We start from the raw sequence: 23,277 nt of genomic DNA on the forward strand, positions 1-23,277 counted from the left end.
TGTAACTGATTAGCCACAGGAGCTTCACTTATAACAGGTGCTCAATAAATATTTGTTAAAGGAATGAGTGAATGATGAATGAGCTGATTTACTAAGATGAAGGTCAAGTTTGTAAAAGTTTATGTGTGCATTATGTGATGGCTGGGAGACTAGGAAGTTGATAATGGAATGGAATACTTAATGAAAGGTAGATAACCTAGAGGACATCAGTTTTCTAATGAGAAGAATCACTCAGTAATGTATATGCCATACTGTACTTTATATAAATCATGATTTAATGAAATTGTGAAGAGTACCCATTTAACAAAATAATGTGAATTGTTACAGATGGATATGTTAACTGGCCAGTGACTTACCCTCTCAAAAATCATGATTACGTTACAATTGTGTTGAGTATTTTAAGAGTACTCACTTTTCAGTTTTTATTTAATTTCATGTAAGGTAAAACACTCCTATAGCTCATTTGCTGATATAAATCATTAACCATTTTTATAAACAAGTTTAGAATAACAATCTGAATTTTATTACAAACAAAAATAAATCTAAAAAGCTTCCTTCAAGTATACAGTATACACAAGGATTTCTGCATTACACTGTTTCACATAAAATGTTCTGAATGACAGAAGTAGAACTTCCTACCATTTGAAGAGAGAAGTTCACTGCTGAAAGCCACACACTTACAGAAAGAAAAGAGCATCACAGGCAAGGCCTGTGACCTCTGGCTACAAGCAGGACCTGAAACTAGGAACACAGAAGAAACCTGGGAGAAAAAAACCACATTAAGTACTCTAAAATGGTTCAACAAAAAGTCAAACAATTGTAAACAACTTTCAAGCAAATCTCTTCAATATGCGGTGCTGCTCTAAAGTTAATAATGTTAAATGATTTTCATTCGACTCAGTTATTTTTAATGCTGAGGAGTGTCTCTCCCTAGACTTTGTTTTCTTTCCCTTGAGGGAAAAAATGAAATGTAATTAGGGATTGTTTGTGAACTTCTTACATGAGGGCCTTTAAGCCACTTGCTTGTCTGTTCACTATTTCCACCCAAAAATGAGAGTTAGAATAAAAAGTAAAATTTTTTTATAAGTAAAACATTCGGCTCCTTGTTAAAATCTGTCTGAAGGTTTGATGGTGAGGATGCTGGATAAAACCGACTGTAGATTTTGATTATCCCTGCTGCCCTTTTCTCCCATCAAGGATAATCAGGACTTAAAAGGTATGAACTTTGCAACACAACTACTTTAAAACCAATAGGCTGAAGTACACTCAGTGTCTAGGAGAATTACAGTGTGAGAATGAAGGAACTTACTGTAAACAAACAAGGAACTTACTGTAAACAAACAAGCAAGGGTTCAATAGCCTTTTTTTTTTTTTTTTTTTTTGGCATTTGGCACCATGACTTAACACTACTGTTTTCTTCCATTTTCCTATTTGAGATTTTTATAAAGTGATTACATGTAATAATAATAAATTTTCCCTTTAAGTATGTAATATATAGCAAAAACACATTAATGACTAGAAATAAAATCTGAAATCTATAATGCTAAATCCTAATGGAAAGGTCAAGCATTAGCATCCACACTTGAATATCTCATGCTCTGAGATAACCAGAAAAGTCTCTGAGCACTGACTAGATCCCTTTTGGTGGAGTGACACACACATATCACAAGCAGCAATGCTATGAATGGGTTATACTTTTCCTTACCCTACAGTTCTTTTCTATGTCAATTTTATTTTACTATTGATGTGTTCAGACAGTATACTTTCAGTTAGGTAATCAAATTGTTTGGGAATGACAGCCCTTTCTTTTATTTAAATAAAGTAATGGTAGACATTTATTTACTGGAAACTTTCTGGTAACAGATTTTGAGGAAGCTAAAAATGACACAGTTTAGTACAAACTGTCTTTTACCTTTATTGCTTGTATACACAGGAATACATTATAAAACTCAGAAGGAGAAAAAAATAACAGAAGAAAAAGTTACCTGCTTTAGCATTTTTAAGAATAGTTTTGATAACTTCTTAGATCAACTTGCTTATCTGAAACAGAGCAAAACTACAATACAATCATGATGTAATTCTAATAATCACAGCAATTATGCTTTCATTTTTAATTTTCTCTTCATAAAACATTAATGCTATAAAAATGAGGTTGATGACATCCTTGTTTAAAAGACACCTTGTACTGGTATCAAAATGTGATTTATTTTAATACCAACTGAAAAAATAGAGCTTATATAGTCTATTATTTCAATGAATTTATTACCTTTATTTTCAAAGTTGGTAGCAAAGTTATTGTTAACAATATAAATTTTCTCTTTATAAGTGTTGAAATTCCCTTAAAAGTGTTGAAAGGCAGCAGGCATTCTAGGATGGGCTTGCAAGGAAAATCAATTACTCCAATGCTCATAAATAGTATACTTCATGAATTTGTATTTATTTCTTTAATTTCCTTACTAACTTCTCCTGATTTGCCAGGTTTTTTACTCTTTTGGTATCATAAAAGAAATCTAAGCCCAAGCCTTTTAGCTGGAGCAATTATTTCCATTTTCAATTATTTCTCTTTAGTTTTTTAAATATAAACTAAAACAATCCAATAATCATTGCAGGAAGGAATGATCATTTAAGCTGGATCGTGTCCATTTACCTTTTAATTTCATTTAAGAGATATTACTATTAGAGTGATAAAATCTTTACAGTTTCAACACACATACACTCAATCACAAAATTAAAATCTTTATATCTTAAAAAAAAAAGGTTCCATTTTGTTCAATGTATCATAGTCAGATTTTAGTCCAATGAAATATGTTTTCATTAAATACAGCAACCACCACTTACCTTTAAATATTTTATGGATGGAACTAAGTTCAGTACTGATTGAAGGATGCTGGCATCAGAGCCCTCACTTGCAACTATCCTTAAATGTTCTGCATTTCTATAATGTACCACTGATTATTCTAGATTTATAATACCCTGTCTTTAACTTGGCATATACCATCTTTTGGAAAAAAAATTGTTTTTTGAGATGAGATACAAGAACAAAATCATTCTTGAGGTTCCACCTCGAAAAAAAGACGATGTTTGCACATAGCAGCTAGTTTGATACCCCCTGTTTTTGTTAGGCTAGCCTTCACACAATGAGCATGCATATACAGCCATGGTTCACTGCATCTGTTCTGAAGTTGAGAACTGCTGCTTATTCAAGTCACAGATGCCCCATGTTATGCAAGGAGACAGTTGAATTGCATGTCCACCATAAGAAAAAGAAAATTAACGATGAAACAAAATGCAGCAAATACAGGCAGTTGGCATTCAGAACACGCCCCAAAGCTAATACTCATGAATTGTCATTATAAGGGCTTTTCTTTTCCTAAAAAAAAAAAAAAAAAAAAAAAGTCTTTCTTTGCATATTTTAAAATTTAAAGGTCCCAGAGAATCATGAAGTGCCTTGTCGTTTTTGCTGTTGACTTCTGATGACCTCTAGTTGTTTTTTGCATTGCTGGTAGTAAGTAGAAAGGCTTTTGTTTTCATCTAAAAGCTTTTTATGTTCCTGTACCAGACGAGATGTATTTTGCTGGTCCTTTTCATCCTGGTCCAGTTCTGCAACTAGTTCTTGCCTGAAAACAAATACCACACAATAAAATATTGTATGTGATAGAAAAATTCATACTAATAACCTTTACACTCATGAACTTTTATTCATGCTTTGAAGTTACAGTCTTATTTAACTACAGTACAAAGTGGGGGCTCATATAACATGTGCAAGCTAATTAAAATAGATGCTACCAACTTAGAATCTATTTCCTATTTTAAAAGTGAGAACAATACAAAGTACCACTTTCAAATGAGTTAACTCACTTTTACGAACATTTTCAGGAAAGACCATTAGACACTTTTATAGCCTGATAAAACTTTGGGAGATGTTCATTATTAACTCCTAAAGTGAAGTTCCTGGATATAACTGAATAATTAATGAAAAGCCTTTAGATGATTTTCTTATAATATTTCTCATTTAAAGTATTTAATATTGATTAAAACTGTCACAATTTTCACACTCCCTTAATCCATCATTTATTTTTTCTAGCACACAACTAATTCCTCCTTCAAATGAACAAAGTATAGATTAAATATGTGAAAGAAAGAGGTTTTTTTTTTTAAACATGAAGTGTCAACAATTCTACAATTAGCAGATTCTAATATTTATTTACTGTATATCCTTTAAGGTATTGAGCTGAAATAATTTTAACAGTAGGAGCTTGTTTTTTTTTTTTTGGAAGTACAAACAAAACTTTCCACAAATTACTTCAGGAAGCAATAAATTTTCATTTATTTAGGTTAAAATCAACAGAGGGAATCCTATTACCATGTATACATATAGTTGCCTTGATTTTGTACTACAGCACTTCATTTCAGTTTCCACAGTAATTAAGCTTCAGAGGTATAAAATTTCATGAGGATCATGCTTAAGAAAACTGAAGTTTTTGTTTTGTTTTTTAGAATTTCAAATAAAGGACCATGAAAACTGGTTTTCTTAAAAAAGGGAGGAGGAAGGCAGCCTCTTTATAACTCTCAGAAAAACACGTGAGTATAAAACCCCCCAGAAAAACACTCACATGTATAAAATAAAGTAACTCTCTTAAACATATACCTAGAAAGAATATATCTATAAAATATTTTTTTATTTATTATTTTTTATGTTAACATATAACATATTATTTTCCCCAGGGGTACAGGTCTGTGAATCATTGGGCTTCCACATTTCATAGCACTCATCACACACAGCCGAGTATTAGTAAATCAAATTATTTTATCTATGTCTAAAGAAATAATAAATCTTTATAACTATAAATCTAAATAGCTTTTAGTTTTAAAATTCTTAGGATATAAGAAATGTTTATGTAACACCAGTTTATTTTCCTTAATTTTAATATAGTATATGTAGTCAAAAGGGATGAATTTTGCATTAAAAAAAATAGCCAAAAGTTGCTTTAAACTTAAAGATGAACACATGTAAAACCTTCAAGTTGGAAATATAGTTGACCCTGGAACAACATGGGTCTGAACTACATGGATCCTCTTCCACATGGATTTTTGTACAGTACTGTAAATGTGTTTTCTTTTCCTTATGATTTCCTTAAGAAAACTTTTTCTCTAGCTTACTTTATTCTAGGAATAAAGTACATAATACATATAAAAATATGTGTTAATTGACTGTTTATGTTATTGGTAAGGATTCTAGTCAATAGTAGGCCAATAGCACTTTTGAGGAGTCAAAATTTACATGTGGATTTTTCGATGAGTAGGGGTTCAGCACCCAACCCTCAAGCTGTTCAAGGGTCAACTCTATGCTTAACGGTTAGTTCTAAAAATTAACAAAGTTTTCATGTTTTCCAACAATATTTCACCTTAACATATTTTAAACTCAAAATACTAATGTGTTTTATTCATAAAAGATAACTTACTTTCTCTGTAATAACAATGCAATTTCCGTTTGAACTTTCATATACTCTTGCGCCATTTTACAATGCTGTTCAAACACTGCCATAGATTCTTTGGAGTTTGGGCATGGTGCTAGAGGCTAAAAATAAATCAGGACTCTTAAAACATAATTCAATCAAAGTTCAATATCAAGCTGAGAGTTAAGACAGTAACAGTGATATGTTTTTATAGCACTAAAGCAGTTGTCTTTTAAAAATAAGTGTTAAACCATGGTCTAGAAAATGTCAGTGTCCTTTTGACAGAGTTAACTCAGAATATAAATTCACACTCGCTGTTTTAACACTTTTGTTGTTACAGAGAATCATGACCAGAGTATCACTGGCCTCTGGTTTTACATTTCAGGTTGTCAAACTGTATTATACCAAAAGAAGCTTCTAGCTCTCATACTCATGAGGAGACAGTTAAGTGTATTACTTAAATTCTCAGTCACTATGAATAGGGCAGTGTACCATGAAATCTATTAAATAGAAATGAGCTTCTGTAAATTTTTATACTGCAGCACTAAAATTAAAGAGCAAAAATGCTATTTTTGATATTCTTAGCATTCCTTTTTTTTTTTTTTTTTTGAGAAAGTGAGAGAATCTCAAGCAGGCTCCACACCCAGTGGAGAGCCTGACATGGGGCTCCACTTCATAACCCTGAGAACAGGACCTGAGCCAAAATCAAGAGTTGGATGCTTGCAGCGCCTGGATGGCTCAGTCATTAAGCATCTGATTTCAGCTCAGGTAATGATCCCAGAGCCCTGGCATCAAGCCCCACATCGGGCTCTCTGCTCGGTGGGAAGCCTGCTTCTCCCTCTCCCACTCCCCTTGCTTGTGTTCCCTCTCTCACTATGTCTCTGTCAAATAAATAAATAAAATCTTTAAAAAAAGAGAGAAAAAAAAAGGAGTTGGGTACTTAACTAACTGAGGAATCCAGATGACACCCCCCCACATTCTTGGTATTCTTAAACAAATATATGGAAATATTTAAAGACAACTGTTAACCTATGACTACCAATTTTAGATCTGATTAACTTAAACTTAACTGGACAAATCATTTTAACTTGATTTTAGAAAGTTTAAGGAGGCCATCTAAAAGCATAAATAAATGAATATATGATGCCAGATATAAATAAAACTGTCCACTTTCTAGAGAGACTATGTCTAAACTTCTAAGGAAAAAGTAAACATTCACTGAGAAAGTACTCTTTTTACCTGTAATTGGTGATCCAGTGTAAGATAAGCCATCGGGATAGAGTTATCTGATCCATTGGTATCTGGAATTCAAGTATGTGTTTTATTTTCTATCATGAATAATTATAAGCAAAACACAAGAGAGCATGCATGAATATTAGCATTTTTCCCTAAAGTAAATAATACATTAAAGTTATTGTTATTAATAATGAAGAGAGTCTATTTCAGAATTCTAAAGGTAAAAACAGAACATCCAATCACCAGATAATCAGAATGCAACCATACTCTAGCACAATTTAAGTTGGTTATAAATTGTGTAACGTTACAGGTCATAAGCCCTTGTTCAATTAAAAACAAAAACATCTACCCTTGAGACTAGTACTGCATTCTATGTTAAACAACTTGAATTTAAATAAAATCCTGAAAGAAAACAAAAACAAAAACAGTGGTATGGGACCTTTATACTTTAAATTCAGTCTTCATTAACTTTACCTAGTCTAACCTCATATCTCTTTCCTTGATCATGCTGTTTACTATAATGCTGTGTCAATTCCCTGAATATTAGCATTCTTTAATGGAAAAAGTGTGTGGGGGGGAGACACATTCTCTTCCAGTGGAATATCTTAAATTTATATATATCCTAGTGTGAACTCCTTCCCACCTCTCCTAATGAGAATCGCTGCAGAAAATGGAAGATGTTTTTGAGGGGAGTACATTGAACACAGGTGTAATGAATAGTAGGGAAACTAGCTCGATGTCATGGGCGGGTTAAATCAAACAACCTGTTGATTTTATCAAAGTATTTGAACAGACAGCTTTTATTTGTATTTCAAAAGAGGTAAACTGTCATAACAACTTGCATGAGTCACATGGGATTAATGTTAATGCCTCCAGAAGCAGGCAGGGCAACTGTGAAGTAATATGGACTTTTTTATTTCAGAAGTAGCTGCTTTCCCACTGTTAGGAAAGAGTAAATGAGTTAAATAAGGGAATTGTTCAAGGGCATCTGGGTGGCTCAGTTGTCAAAGCGTATGCTGTAAGCTCAGGTCATGACCCCAGGGTCCTGGAATTGAGCCCCACGTCGGGCTCTCTGCTCGGCGGAGCGCCTTGCTTCTCCCTCTCCCTCCCGTTCCACCTGTTTGTGGTCTGTCAAATAAATATATAAATAGTCTTAAAAAAAGAAAGTGAACTGTTCAGCCCCTTTCCTAACAAGTGACTCCTTGAAAGATGGTGCAGATAAATACGCATTCGGGCGGACAGCAAGGCACGGCACGCGATGCAATAAAAATCCAGGACAGTCTGATGGTTCGGTAACTTCAAGAATTTATTACTGACAGATATTCTAGTTTTCTTTTTCAAAGCCACTGTGTATGTGCTTGCAAGTAACTCCAAAAGTGAAGCTAAATCAAACGATATAAGAAAATGCATGTAAGAAATACCGTGCAATGCTAACATATAGTAAGCTGTCAACACATGGTGGTGATGGTTACCACTACTGTTGTTATTATTGACACTAAATGGAGAATTAGGAAGGAAGGGCAGTTTTACATACTTAAGTTTGCATTTCAGATTGAAAAAGTAATGTTTAAAAAAAGTAATGTTTCTGAAATACTGGAGGGCAATAAAGAGTGGAGTGTAGTGCCTAGTACAGTCTTACCTACCCTAAAATCATTTACTAATGTAAGTATTCTTCTGGAATGGCTAAAGGAAAACTACATTTAACTTATTATCTCTCTAACTCTTTCCCTACCCACAACAACAGTTTCGAACTATGCGCCCAGGGAACATTACTTTCCGCAAAAGTACAATTGATTAAAATTATTTCCCCCTGGGCTTTATAGGAAGGAATTAAGTATCTTGAACTCGTTCAATATTTCTATTCTTATAACTTTCTTAAATCTTTCATACTTGGTATATTTTATCAAATAAGCACCCTGTCATCTGATATATATTTACTTTTAAAAAAAATTTTTATTTTTTAAAAGATTTTATTTATTTGAGAGAGAGAAAGCATGAGAGAGCGCAGAAGCAGCGGGATGGGGAGCAGGAAAGGGAGAAGGCGGCCCAGGCTCCATCCCAGGATCCTGGAATCATGACCTGAGCTGAAGGCAGATGCTTAACTGAAAGAGCACACAGGGGCCCCTCTGGTACATATTTTAAAAATTAAGTATATTAGTGTTTCACAGTATTCAGGGAATAGAAAAAAAAAAATTCAAGGATTGTTCTATTAACTTTTAAAACACTGAGCTTTCCACTGCAAATTTAGTAGTTTTTTAAATTACATAAAGCATGATGAGTTTTTTATTTTAATGTGTCAGTATTATGACTCTAATAAGATTGTAAGCAGTGGGCCATGTTTATACTTCTAATCTTTGCAAATAAGAAAAACTCTTCAGTGGGTTTTTCCCTCTCTGTGGCTCCCTCTACTGTGTCTAGCTATCTTTCTAACTGCTCTTGGGTATGTATGTCTTTCTTCATCCTCTGTATATTATAAATATAAATCCAAGAGCACTCATTGTGTGCTATGATTATTAAACTGATATGCTTCTTATTTTTCTCTGAAAATGGATAGAAATCCCTCCTCTTTTAAAATAAAACTACCTAATTAATTAGGTTACTTAAACTTATGTATGCACTTCTAAATTTTTCCTGAATCAGGGAGACTTCAAAGAAAAAGGCTTTACTAATATCTCTTCCCTGTAATTTATTGTATTAGCTTGATTATCAGTACTTTTCTTAGAAACAATGCAAAGCTGAACATCATTAAATATAAGCTTAAACCAGTTTCAACTTCTAAAATTATATTCAAAATTATCTAAAATTATAACCACATACTTGCTGTATTTTAAAGGAAAGACAAAATTCAGTTGAATTTTGGACCTAGATATGATTTCTAGCTATTGGTATTTTAGGTCCCAGCAAGGAAAAAAGTGAGATTGGGTTTGAAAGGCTGGAAGAACACATGAAGTAGGAAAAAAAAAAACAGAAGTGAAAGGGACATAAGAGAATTTTTATTTTACTTCCATGAATTCACAATTCCATTGACTGGCATGGCTAGAGTAGTCTAGGCTGAAGTCAGGAGGCCCTGCAAAAGATGAGCACTAGGTCTCTGCAAATGGTGTAATGTCAGGGCAAGTATTGAGGGTTGAAGAACCAGGAAAGAGCTAACCTTACCTGAATGTTAATGATCAAATCTGTCAAGAGCATTTCCCTACCTACCTCTGAGAGAAAGCACATTGTGACAAATTCTGCATATGTGCTGAGTAGTGAATGTTCTGGACAATCGGGGTTGGGCTTGCTAGGGGTGAAACTCAGAGGAGTTTTTTGCCACCACTAAATTTAAACTTACTAAAACGAGAGAGTACACCCCTGGCTAAACTTAGTTGTATCTTACATGAAAGAGAGAAAGCTATTCAGTTAATTTTTTTAAATTAAATTATGAACTTGACTAAGCCATGCCAAATATCTATAAATACTTACAAGGAGTGTTTTAGTTTGTAAAGGGAGAAAGCTGACTTTTTAATTTCAATTTAATTGACACTATTAATAACACAGTTGATCTTAAATAAAATCACAAATGGTTTAATTTTCCAAGGCCTAGGAGATCATCTTTCCCTCTCTGACATAATAACATATAAATAATAAATTTTTATAGAACCATACTGCTGAGTATTTATCAGGGAATTCTCTTAATGCTAAGGAAAGTTAATTCCACTGTGGCACATAACTTCCTGCTTGCCCATAATAAAACTATTCCATCATTAGATTTTAATACTAGTATTTTGACCAGTTAGTCATTCATGTTAGGGAATTTTAGTAGTATTATTACTATTTTTAAAAGATTTTATTTATTTATTTGACACAGAGAGAGAGAGAGAAATCACAAGTAGGCAGGCAGAGACAAAGGGGAAGCAGAGAGCCCGATGTAGGGCTCAATCCCAGGACCCTGATATCCTGACCTGAGCTTAAGGCAGAGGCTTAACCCACTGAGCCACCTAGGTGCCACTAGGGAATTTTAATTTAACAGGCTTTTTAAGGTCTAATTAACAGAAATTTATGTAACATTAATGGTCAGAATTTTTTTTTCTTACTGAAATACATGGTATCTCGTGTCTTTAAGACAAAAGACTAAGATGATTATTTTTATTCTCCTACTGATTTTAGTTATTTAAATGATAATGGACTTTACTACTATCATCTGTAGGATGGATCAAAAATAGGAAAATCAGAGACTCTTAAAGAATCAGGAATACAGTATCCTCCTCTGTAGAGGAACAAAATCATCTTTAATATAGATGGTTAGTATCTGGGGGGAAAATGCAGAAGGCAAGACAATCTATCTCAGTACTCAAAAACTCATCTTTAAGTTTATTGCTAAATATTTGATTTTATTAATATGAAAATCTACTCTGAAATGCCTGCCTTTATAAAGATCAGTGTCATGACACAAATAATGGAAACAAATATGATGAATTCAACTTCTTAATTATAGTGAGGAAATACACTGGTCACCTGTGGGAATCATCAGGAGTCCATGCATGACTTCGAGTTGGCTTTTCTGAGGGTTGGTCCTGAGGTAGTGATCATTCTGACGCTAGGACTGGATGACCTACTGCTTACCTATAGGAAGAAATGATAGGAGGAACAAATGTGATTTTTTATAGTGAAAAAAAAGATAAGAGAAAATTTTATTATAAGTAAAGACAGCCTTCCATTTCTATCACTAGAGGTCCTGAAATACTCTTGGAAAAAAATAAATAAAATCCTCTACACACGTCTGTACACACACACACACACGTTCTGTACTATGTCTACACACAAACAAAAAAATTATATGCACTCATGCAGAATACCTCTTAAAACTGATGAGCTTTCAAGAAAGTAAGAGAAATGCTCTGAGACCAGAAATAAAGCAGGTCAGGAGGTCCCAGTTAAGTGCCTTAACTGTTAGCCCTGGGATTTCAAATGACACCAATGACCTAAAACTTTTGTTTTGACTATGTTCTGCACTCAAGGAATAGGCATTAAGTCTAGGCCTTTGTAGGATGGGAATAAGACTGGAGAACTGCTGTGCTTAAAGCTAAAAACCAAGAAAGAATTCAGTCTTAGGGAAGAGTGAACTAGGAATAAAGATCTACCCTACAAAGCAGAGAGCAAATAAATTCTGTCTGTGTTGGGAGTGGCTTGGGTGGAGGGGAGAAATGTATCCACTGTGATTTATAAAAGATTTACATAACTGCTGGACGATTACAACAAATCCCAACACAATCAATCCCAAGCAGAAAAAAATAACAGAACTACAATAATGAATTAAACATGTGTCATATTATAGTCAATTCTAGAGAACAAAGAAAATAGAAGATAGCAGAAAGTAGCTAAAGACAGATTATTCCCAAAACCATCCAGTTAGATTCTTTTTTTTTTTTTAAAGATTTTATTTATTTATTTGACAGAGATCACAAGTAGGCAGAGAGGAGGAAGCAGCGCTCCCTGCTGAGCAAGAGAGCCCGATGTGGAGCTCTATCCCAAGGACCCCAGGATCCATGACCTGAGCTGAAGGCAGAGGCTTTAACCCACTGAGCCACTCAGATGCCCCTCCAGTTAGATTCGTAATAGCAAAAAGGAGCCAGAAGAAAGTGGAGTAGCTTTTAAGCTGTCTAAAGAAAATAACTATCTTAGAATTGTTTGGCCTCGGGGCGCCTGGGTGGCTCAGTGGGTTAAAACCTCTGCCTTCGGCTCAGGTCATGATCCCAGGGTCCTGGGATCAAGCCCCACATCGGGCTCTCTGCTCCGAGGGGAGCCTGCTTTCTCCTCTCTCTCTGCCTGCCTCTCTGCCTGCTTGTGATCTCTGTCTGTCAAATAAATAAAAATAAAAATCTTTAAAAAAAAAAAAAAAAGAATTGTTTGGCCAACAAAAACATAAAGAATGAGGTCAAAATAACATTCTTAGACAAAAATAGACTCTACCATCCATAAGCTCTTTTTAAAAAAAATTTTAAAGTTTTAAATTTCTAAATTTTTTTTCATCCATAAGCTCTTATAACAATTTCTAAAGCACGTAGTTTAGGGTTAAGAAAAAGTTTTCCCTGATTGAAGGACCAAGTTGCAATCAGGAATACTGGTAAACATAAGGAGATTCTATGCACAGAAAATATTAAACAATGGGAACATGAGTAATTTTCAAAATTACCAAGCAAACAGATAATAAGACAGTACTAAAACTTGAATAAAAACAGCATAAGCAAGGGGCGCCTGGGTGGCTCAGTGGGTTAAGCCTCTGCCTTCGGCTCAGGTCATGATCTCAGGGTCCTGGGATCAAGCCCCGCATAGGGTTCTCTGCTTGGCGGGGAACCTGCTTCCCCCTCTCTCTCTGCCTCTCTGCCTACTTGTGGTCTCTGTCTGTCAAATAAATAAATAAAATCTTTAAAAAAAATAGCATAAGCAAGAGACTGATTTAAAAATCCTTATATTGTTGAAGATGAGGTAAAGATATTAACTTTAGGTTGAGTATGAGTGTTAAAATTTCACAGGTAGTTACTAGAAGTAGTAGTATATGATATCCCCAAATTAGAAAGACAAATAATGGGATGAGAAATATATTTGTTCAATTCAAAGGAAGGCAAAAAAAGGAGCAAAAAGGGAAATAAGAGAAAGCATAAGATAAAAAGGAACAAATCAATCAGTAACCATAATATAAACGGATTAATTTCCTGAGTTAAGATATTTAAAAAATCAGACTGTAAGGTTGGATTAAATGCTCTTTATAAGAGACAGCTCTAATTCACAGGGTAGAGAAACCAGGAAGTTAAAGGATGAAAAAAGACAGGCAAACCTACCCAAAATAAAGTTATGTAGCTATATTAATATGAGAAAGAATACATTTTAGGATTAAAAAAAATTACTAGAGAAAGAGATAACATGATTAGTGAGTCAATTCATTATGTAACAACAATTCAAAATTTATAATGCTCTACCTATTATAAGATATGCTATATCTATACATAGCTTCCAAACAGATACAGCAATAAAACTGCAAGGAGAAAGGAACATAATCACCACTATAGTGCAGTATTTTAAAACTCCTTGGTAAATGATTTATAAAGCCAGATCAAAAAATAAGATACAACACCAGTAAAACCTGAACTGCATTAAGAAGAAAGCTTAATCTAAACATATCAATGAATCCTATACCTAAAAACTGGAGAATATGCATTCTTTTTAAGCACCATAGAACATTTATGAAAACTGATCATGTACTAGCTATAAGGCAAATCTCAAAAAAAGTTAAAAAAAATTATTTTTGTACTGACTCAAAGTTAACCTTAAAAATCTCATATATCTGGACATTTAAAAACACTTCTAAATAACTAACTGTTCAAAGAAAGCAACGTGGAAATGAGAATGTATTTGAACTGATTTTTACCATGAAACACAGTAAAACCTGTACAACTACAGAGGGCTTGGAGATGCAACTACAGAGGCACTTGGAGAAAAATACTTAATTCCAAATATTTAGATGAAAAAAATTAGAAGCAGTGACAGTTTATAAGCTAGAGATTTAACTTATAAAATTGGAAAAAGAACAAAGTCAAAAGCCTCCCCTCAAAAATAACAAAATAAGAATGAGAGAATACTATAAATTGGTGGTTAGTAAATTAAAAATAAAACAAAAAATTAAAAAAAGTGAAATAGAGAAATTCTAAAAAATATATAAATCACTGAAGTTTCTATATATTAGAGAAAACATCAACCTCAGAGGATTTTACAGTTGAGTTCTATCAAGCACTTACCATCCTGAAGAAATTATTCTAGAAAAAAGAAACACTTCCTGACTCATTCTGTAAGGCAGTAAATCTGATCAAGAAATAAGGACAGAAAAAGAAAAACTGCTAGGCAACTTCACTGATGAATATAGGGGCGAAAATCAAAGTCCTAAAAATTATATTAGCAAATGGAATTTGGCAGTATAAAAACAATAAAAATAATTTGAAACGTTGAGGTTATCCTATAAATGCAAAGGTCAGTTTGTGCTAGGAATTCTATTAATCCAATTTATCATATTAACAGATTAAAGGAGAAAAATCTCAACAGATGCATAAAAAAAGCATTTGACAAAATTTAACAGCCATTTATGAAACTACATTTAACAGACTTGAATTCCTTTAAGAGAAGATAGTTTCTTAACTAGAGAACTAGTATTTATAAAAAAGTCTAGAAATGTGGTAGCACAGAAAATGGCATTGTAGGCTGGTGGATGACAGAAAGGTCACAGGCAAGGAGCACACACAGGCAGAGTCATGGGAATTGATCATGTTCCATTTCTTAAGCTGGGTGGTGGATTCATAAGTGTTCATTTTATTATCAGGCTTTATAACTTGCATATTACATATACTCTTATCTATCTATGTATTAATATTTCATATATTAAAAATTCTCAAAGGACATATGAATTAAAATGGATTTTATAGGACTCTTAAAAAAAAAGATTTTATTTGTCAGAGAGAGAGAGAGCACGCGCACGCACACACACAAGCAGGCAGAGTGGCAGGCAGAGGCGAAGAGAGAAGCAGGCTCCCTGCCTAGCAAGGAGCCCGATGCGGGACTTGATCCCAAGACCCTGGGATCATGACCTGAGCTGAAGGCAGCAGCTTAACTGAGCCACCCTGGTGTCCCTATAAGACTCTTTTTCAAAAAAGCACCTTTTTTTCTTAAAAGTGTTACTGATATTTAAAAAAGAATATGGAGTTATACAAAGTAAAACATAAAGAGTACATAAATTCAAAAAAATCTTCAACAGAAACACTCAAAGACAGCATCAAGTAAAATGAGGGCAATACAATAGTTATAGAAAGTCCCCATGTGTAGAAATTAGCAGATGTGAGTTCTAATTATGGTACTATGTCTAATTTAGTTTACTTCAAGAAGTCTTGTTTTCTTTATCTAGAGAGGGGGTGGAGCTGGGTTAAAGATGTGCTAACTTTTAGTATTTCATCCACTGCTACAGTTCTATTATCTTAAGCCTTGAAAACTCACAACGGATTGAGGATACTAAAACTGTAAAAGGCACTTGTATAATAATTTTGGAAATAAATAACAAAATAATTCTGAAGAAAAGACTGATGGAATATTACTTTCATCTTGGGTACCTAAGAAATTGCTTCAGAAATTCCAAAAAAGCTTTCCTATACCACAAACAATTTTCAACTCCTTATTAGACTGGTCTTTCCAAAACCTTAGTTTATTCATGTCATACTTACAAAGGTGCCCTGTGTATAACAATGCTCATTGTTTTTCTCTTCTTATTGCTAATTCTTCTTCGTCCTTTAGGGCCCTGCTGAGATTCCCTTCAACACGTTATATGTTCATTCTTGCTACATCCTTGGTTCTGTGAGCACAAAGCCAGATCCTGTGTTTGAAGACTACTTTATTCTAGCAGCATCTACAAAGGTTCATCTACTGGTTGCGAATGGATCAATTCTGAAATTCCCACCCTGGAATTCCTAACCCTCCATCGGCAGGTTTTACCTTACCTATCCGGATTATCTCTCCTCTGACAATTCCTTATGCCCCTCTTTCTCTTCCTGCTTGTAATCTTGACCCTATATTCATTTAAGGATTATATGGTCTAATGCAAAGAGCAAATATGACAACTGAACTACATGAATCTGACATTTTATACATCAAAATAATTGAGTATCAGCAAGTTCACATGATTTAGTCTAATACTTTGTGGAGACCTGGATTTAAATCTCAGTTCTGCCATCTTTGGCTATGTGAACTTGAATATAAATGAGCTTAAGGCACCAAAACTTTTGGTGCCTTAAGCTCATTTATCAAGTGTGGTTGAACAGTAGTAATAGTTAAGAAGTCAGGCACTGGAAACAATACAACCCAGAGTCTGAATCTCTGTCTGCTATTTATTAGCAGTGTGGCTTTACGTAAGTTGTTTAATCTCTAAGCCTCAATAAGTAAAATGAGGACAGTATTACCTGCCTCATCAGTTTGTAAAAAAATCAAATGAAATAAAGTATCTGAAGTATTTTTTGACACAATAAAAATGTTCACTAAGTGGCTGATTATTAGGTTGTAAATCTAAGATGGGAATATATGAATGAACTTGTAGCACCTAACAATTCTCTCTCAAGATTAAAATCACAGTTCTTTTTATAAAACACAGTGACTAAACCCTGTAACAAAGACACTTTTCTTCTTTGAATTTGGCTGTATTTATAGTCTGCTACTACATAAGCCTCAACTTGAGATTGAAATAATTTATATTACTCTCAATGTTTGTTATTCCTCAAAAATATTATAATATACTAAGGGCAGAGATCATGTGTATTTGTATACTGTACTCCCCAGGAGTTAGGAAATTACTGAATATATAATAACTACAAAATAAATACTCATTGAATAAAATGATAACATAAGCTCTTAGTACTCAGGTATAAGACTGGTGCTTAGGCTTATTTACCTTTTGTATACAAGAAAGAATATATACCAAAAAGAATCAGTGATGAAATTCGTTAACTCTTACTTTTGGATGCTGCTACCCTTGGTAAAAAAAAAAAAAAAAAAAAAGTACAGATACTATGACATTACTCCTGAGTCCTTTAAATCTTCTTCTTCTTCTGTTTTTTTTTTTTTTTTTTTTTTTTTTTTTTTTAAGAGAGGGAGGGAGGAAGGGAGGGAGGAAGTGGGAGAGAGAATCTTAAGCAGGCTCTATGCCTAACTTGGAGCCTGATACGGGGCTTGATCTCACAACCCTGAGATCATGACCTGAGCTGAAATCAAGAGTCAGATGTTTAACCGACTAAGCCACCTAGATGCCTGAAGGCTAATATTTTAAAGTCAAGTTTCAAAACTAGTTTTTCCTGAAAACTACAAGAAAAGCCATCATGAGCTAAATTTACATCCATAAATTAACTAAGTAAGTCTTCAGACTTCAATAAATTGGTTTTTCAATGAGTAACAATATGCTAAAATGTTCATATAAAAAAACTAAATATTTAAAAATAAGCCATAATTATATTTCTTGAACATCTGAAAAATATAAGGTAATAAATAAGAGGATCACGTAATATTTGACAATTAAAAAAATCAAACTAGTTTATGGGTTAAATTTATGTTGCTGCTTGCAAACTACTAAGGGAGAAGTTTTATTTTATAGTAGCTACTAAAAAAATCATTGGTCAAATTCTTATGTTCATGTATGCTCTCAAATTAATAAAACTCATTTGGGTTGCCTCTTTCTTCAAGATATTTATAATTACTTTATTCTATTCTCACACAAATTGTAAAAAGTTTAAGAGAGATGGAAAAACTTGATTTACCACAAGGCTGGATGTGAAAGTGGTTACAAGAGTACAAAAATGCCACACTGAAATTTAAGGCAGAAGAATACAAAGCCAAATTTAAACCAGAGGGCAAATTACCATTGGTAGACATGAAACAGGATTGGACTTTGCCCAGAACTTTATCTCAATATTTATAAAAAGGAATTGGGAGTTATTTTACAGACAAAAATAAAGCTTTGCTTTTTACGTCTCACCTGAATGACTGGGAAAATATTTTCTTAAGTAAAAAATTTATGGCCAGTGCTACCATTTAGACTGACATTTAAAAGCTATTTTAAACTTTCAGTTGCTAAAATTATATAAGCACAAAGCACAGAGATTAAAGATTTATATGATAATTTTGCTGAAGTAACATCTGAATAATATAAACATTAAAAAGAAAAGGGTATCAAATTAGTGATGGGCGTTTACAAGGGTACTTCCTCCATTATGATAGTCACAGATAATTAAATCTATACACGACAGGTAATACTGAAAACATTCTTTCTAATCTGATGGTATAGGATCAATCTAATTCTAGCTTCACTATAGTTCATTATAAGGAAATTTTAGAATTTTATTATTCTTATATGGTCTTTAAATTCTCCAAAAGAAAGGTATACTATGAACCAGGAATTATTTAAAACTATTATGTGAACCTCTGACTTAGAGCTTTAACAGAAAATTATTTATACTGAAGGAGGTACAGACTGAAGACAGATAGAAGTAGTAGTATAATAAATTATGTCCCTTAAATAAATAACTGATATGTGATAAAAGGCCTTTAGTGCCAATACTTTCTATGATCCCTAACACAAACTTCTATAATACAGAAAAAACTGAATGCCAATGGGACTATCTTTTTCCCAGTGCTATTTTTGTTTTCTGGATAGTAATATATTATAATGAGAACAAGGAAGTAATAAGAACCTTGGGAAGTACACTATGGGGAGGCAGGTGTACATTCTTAAGCATCTACAGTGTGTCTGGTACTTTTACATATTATAAGAACCCCAAGGAGTGGGTGTTGTGATCCTCACTGGTATATATGATTGCTGAAGCTCAGGGAAATTAAAGAACCTACCTAGAGTCACATATCTGACTAATGAAAGTAGATTCTAAGTCCATTTAAAAATATAGTAGGCCTAACTCTTTAATTTTTTTTTTTATTTTTTCAGCATAACAGTATTCATTATTTTTGCACCACACCCAGTGCTCCATGCAATCTGTGCCCTCTACAATACCCACCACCTGGTGCCCCCAACCTCCCACCCCCCACCCCTTCTCAGATCGTAATAGGCCTAACTCTTTAAACAATCATCATCACATCATCTATCTTGCGGTTGTGATTTTCACTGATTGCTATCCCCCCAAGAGACTCCTGAAAACAGATCTATATATATATAAACTCCAGAAGGGTTATGCAGACATACACAAAAATATGTAATTTTGGTGAAATTTAAGGAAGGCTCACCCAGATATATAAAAAGTAAATCTGTACAGCCATCTCAGGAAATTTATTATCAAGGTAAATTAGCCTTGCTCAGTAATATGATACAGCTAAAAACTCATCATCATTAAAAACTATTTAAATAATTAATGATGATGTACACTATCATCTTGAAATCTTGAAATCAAAGAGATCTAGGAGTACTTTAGCATGCAATATATTCAGTTTTACATGCAACACAGAATGACAGAGTGTGTTCTGGAATCAGATCTGGATTCATAAGTTGGCTACAGCAATTACTGGCAGTACAAGGGAAGACATTTTGGAAAGTTTCTCTAACCCTCAGTTTATTCATCTGCAAAATGAGGAAAATAAAAGTACCAAATTTGCAGGGTTATGATTTATTTATTTTTTACAGGGTTATGATTTAAATAACATACATTATTGGGGTGCCTGGGTAGCTCAGTTGGTTAAGTGTCTGCCCTCAGCTCAGGTTATGATCCCAGGGTCCTGGGATGAAGCCCCTTGTTGGGCCCCCTGCTCAGTGGGGAGTCTGCTTCTCCTCCTTCTGCCCCTTCTCCCGCTCATGTTCCCCCCCCCATTCTCTCTCTAATGAATAAATAAAAATCTTTAAAAAAAATTAGGAAGGGGCGCCTGGGTGGGTCAGTGGGTTAAGCCTCTGCCTTCAGCCCAGGTCATGATCTCAGGGTTCTGGGATTGAGCCCCACATTGGGCTCTCTGCTCAGTGGGGAGCCTGCTTCCCCCCCGCACCCTCCCGTCTCTCTCTGCCTGCTGTTCTGCCTACTTGTGATCTTTCTCCTTCTGTCAAATAAATAAATAAAATCTTTTTAAAAAAAATTAAAAAATAAAGGCCTGACTAGCACAAAGTTGGTGCACAACAATATTACTGCATTTCTCTAAGTGATCTGGGTGTAAGTCTGCTGTGCTCAAATACATTAGGGGGCTGGGCCTTCTTGGCACTGTCAATACTCTGTAGGCAGAGACCACCAGGAACATACCCACAGTGGGATGAGATGAGTTTAACACTCACTGCAGCGAGGCAGAGTGCTCACTATGGGATAATGTGGGGTATCTCTGAAAGGACTATAGAACTTGTAGATTCGGGGCTTTCGATGAGTGATTTTGGAGCAGTTCCAAGGAAGGAGGGGTGAACTCTAGATTAGCTACTGCCAGAAAGCAGAGGCAATTCTCCAGGGAAATTAGACTAGAATGAGGATAGAGCTGCAGCTGGTAAAGAAGCACAGTCACTCACATCAGCTGGGAGATGGCAATGTCTGGTATTTTGTGTGTGGCACAGTGACCTTGTTTTTGTCTGTGCTGAGACACTAAAAAGTGTTCTTGTTTTGTCTCACTTTATCATGGTCTCAGTATAATCTTGTCTATTGGTGTTCTGAGACATTGTTTATGCCCAGCTTCTAACAGCCCTTGAGGCCTCAGCGTCAGATCAGTTCTTGGACATCCTGGGGCTACTTTTTTCTTTCTCAGTATGTTTTCAAAGTAAGAGGCCAGATCCACTAAGTGTGCTTAATAAGCTTTCTGGCTTAATAAAAACATGAATGAATTTAAAGTGAGTTGTATGTTTAAGGACACAGAATTTTAGACAAATCACAACTACTGTTAATTCAGAGGTTTGCTTCATTCACTATTTTGCTCAACAGCAACGGCAGTATAAAAACAACCTAATTTTAATTTACAGATATAAAGTCTAAATGATTTTTAAGGTCAGTCTTGAATCAAGAGCCAAAGTATAAACTCCAATCAGTTTACTTTCCTCTATGAGACATACTATTAAATGTAATTAGTAAGTTTTCTCTTCCTCTGATGACTGTACCAGGTGGGCAAATTCTTTTCTTCATGTTCTTTACCAATTTCCATGGCGAAAACCAACCAACCAACAAAACCCCCTATGCATCTGTTTTATCACTGTTTAGCCAGAATTTAAAAAGAACTATACCTTCAATTCTGAAAAACCATATTGTGCATAATTTTTTTTTCAAATAATGAATATCATTTTCATGAGTAATTAAAAAGATTTAATTTTTGTTTGTCCTAACACTTTCAGAGGAAAATGTTTTCACAGTGTATTAGAATTGCTATTTACCATCCTCAATGGCATTTTACATTTATGATACTTAATTCTGGAAGAGTGGATCAGTTTTAAAAACTGGCTATACAATGGCCATCTATCACCGGTTTTATTTATTTATTTTCTTAAAGATTTTATTTATTTATTTGACAGATAGAGATCACAAGTAGGCAGAGAGGCAGGCAGAGAGAGGGGGGAGGCAGGCTCCCTGCTAAGCAGAGAGCCTGATGCTCGGCTCGATCCCAGGACCCTGAGATCATGACCTGAGCTGAAGGCAGAGACTTAACCCGCTGAGCCACCCAGGCGCCCCTATCAACCATTTTAGAACTGGTTTCATGCCACCCTAAAATCCCCCTCACTCTGACTCTTTTGCAGTAGTCCATGACAATTCATGCAAATGACTGTCAGTCATTTGACATGACTGCCTCAGTTCCAGTGTTTTCCGTGGAAGGTATTACAAATGAAAAGGCTAAGAATCATAATCTCAAGTCATACAGAACTTGTGATGAAGTAACAAAGGCTGGTATGGTGAGGGGAGTCCCAAATAACAGCAATGCCTTTACTACAGAGTACAGAGAAGGGCACTTGCACTCACACACGCTTCTGAACTGCCTCAGAGCACGCTTAACATTCTCAGTCAAAGTGAGAACACTTGGCTAGCATTTCTCATAACTGGAATATCAATGGCAATAGTAAACAGGGTTAAAAAGGCTGAGCTCATCAAGCCTCTAAGGAATCAAAGCAAATACCAGATGCCAAACTGTTACTAATTGCCCTCACCAACACTTGAAGTATTTGAGGGGGAGAAAGTGGGAAATGTCATTCAAAAGTTCTGGGGTTTCACAAAAGCAGATATACTGAAAAAGCCATTAAAATAAATGAAATAAAATGACTGTATTCATTTATAATACTTTCAGATTTAGGGTTACTTCATATCATATATAATAAATATATATGTACAATGTACATATGTGTGTATATGTGTTTGAGTGTGTGTATAGGCATTGTGAGAAATAAAAAATATATCCAGATATAAATGAAGATCAAGGATATTTATCATTAAATATTTCAAGTGCTTTTTGTTAGTTAATTTGATACCTATAAAGGGCTTTCAAATTTTTATTGACTACAAAGATTCTCTAAAATTTAAAAATATTATTAAAAAAAGGGGGGGTGCCTGCATGGCTCAGTTGGTTAAGCATCTGCCTTCAACTCAGGTCATGATTCTGGGGTCCTCGGATGGAGCTCCCTGCTTCTGCCTCCTTCCTCTGCCACTCCCCCTGCTTGTGCTCTTTCTCTCTCTCTCAAATAAATTAAAAAAAGAATTTTTTAAAAATTTATAAAAATGAAATAATAAAACACCTTTCTAGAATGAAAAGTACTAGCACATTTTATCATAAATTAAATCTTTGTTTATAATAAATAATCCTGTAATTTTACATGAATATGGACCATAATGTGAGATTTTTATTGCTTCAGATGTATGTTGTGCTCATAACACTTATTGTAATACAGCTGAAAATAAATCAACAAATACCTCACAATTTGTTCTCATTCATTTTAAAAATATCACATGAATTATATGTATTGAGCTGAATAACAGAAAAAAATAACTTGCTGAGCTGCTACTTTTATATACTTGTTGGTTAAAACTCTGTCAGTAATGGCTAAAATTATAACACTGTCTGGATCATTTATAAAGAAAGCGAT

General features: G+C 34.3%; 1 protein-coding gene across 1 annotated transcript in view; it reads right to left on the bottom strand.

Moving 5' to 3' along the window:
- Positions 1-252: 252 nt before the first annotated feature.
- Positions 253-23,277, bottom strand: part of MAP3K7 (mitogen-activated protein kinase kinase kinase 7) — a 76,639-nt gene continuing 53,614 nt past the window's right edge. The window contains 5 exon segments of the mRNA XM_047733596.1: positions 253-3,617; positions 5,463-5,578; positions 6,696-6,762; positions 11,193-11,236; positions 11,238-11,294. Coding sequence (XP_047589552.1) covers positions 3,437-3,617; positions 5,463-5,578; positions 6,696-6,762; positions 11,193-11,236; positions 11,238-11,294 — 465 coding nt within the window. The 3' untranslated portion in view covers positions 253-3,436.

This window comes from Lutra lutra, chromosome 6 (assembly GCF_902655055.1).
Source record: "Lutra lutra chromosome 6, mLutLut1.2, whole genome shotgun sequence".
Taxonomy (NCBI): Eukaryota; Metazoa; Chordata; class Mammalia; order Carnivora; family Mustelidae; genus Lutra; species Lutra lutra.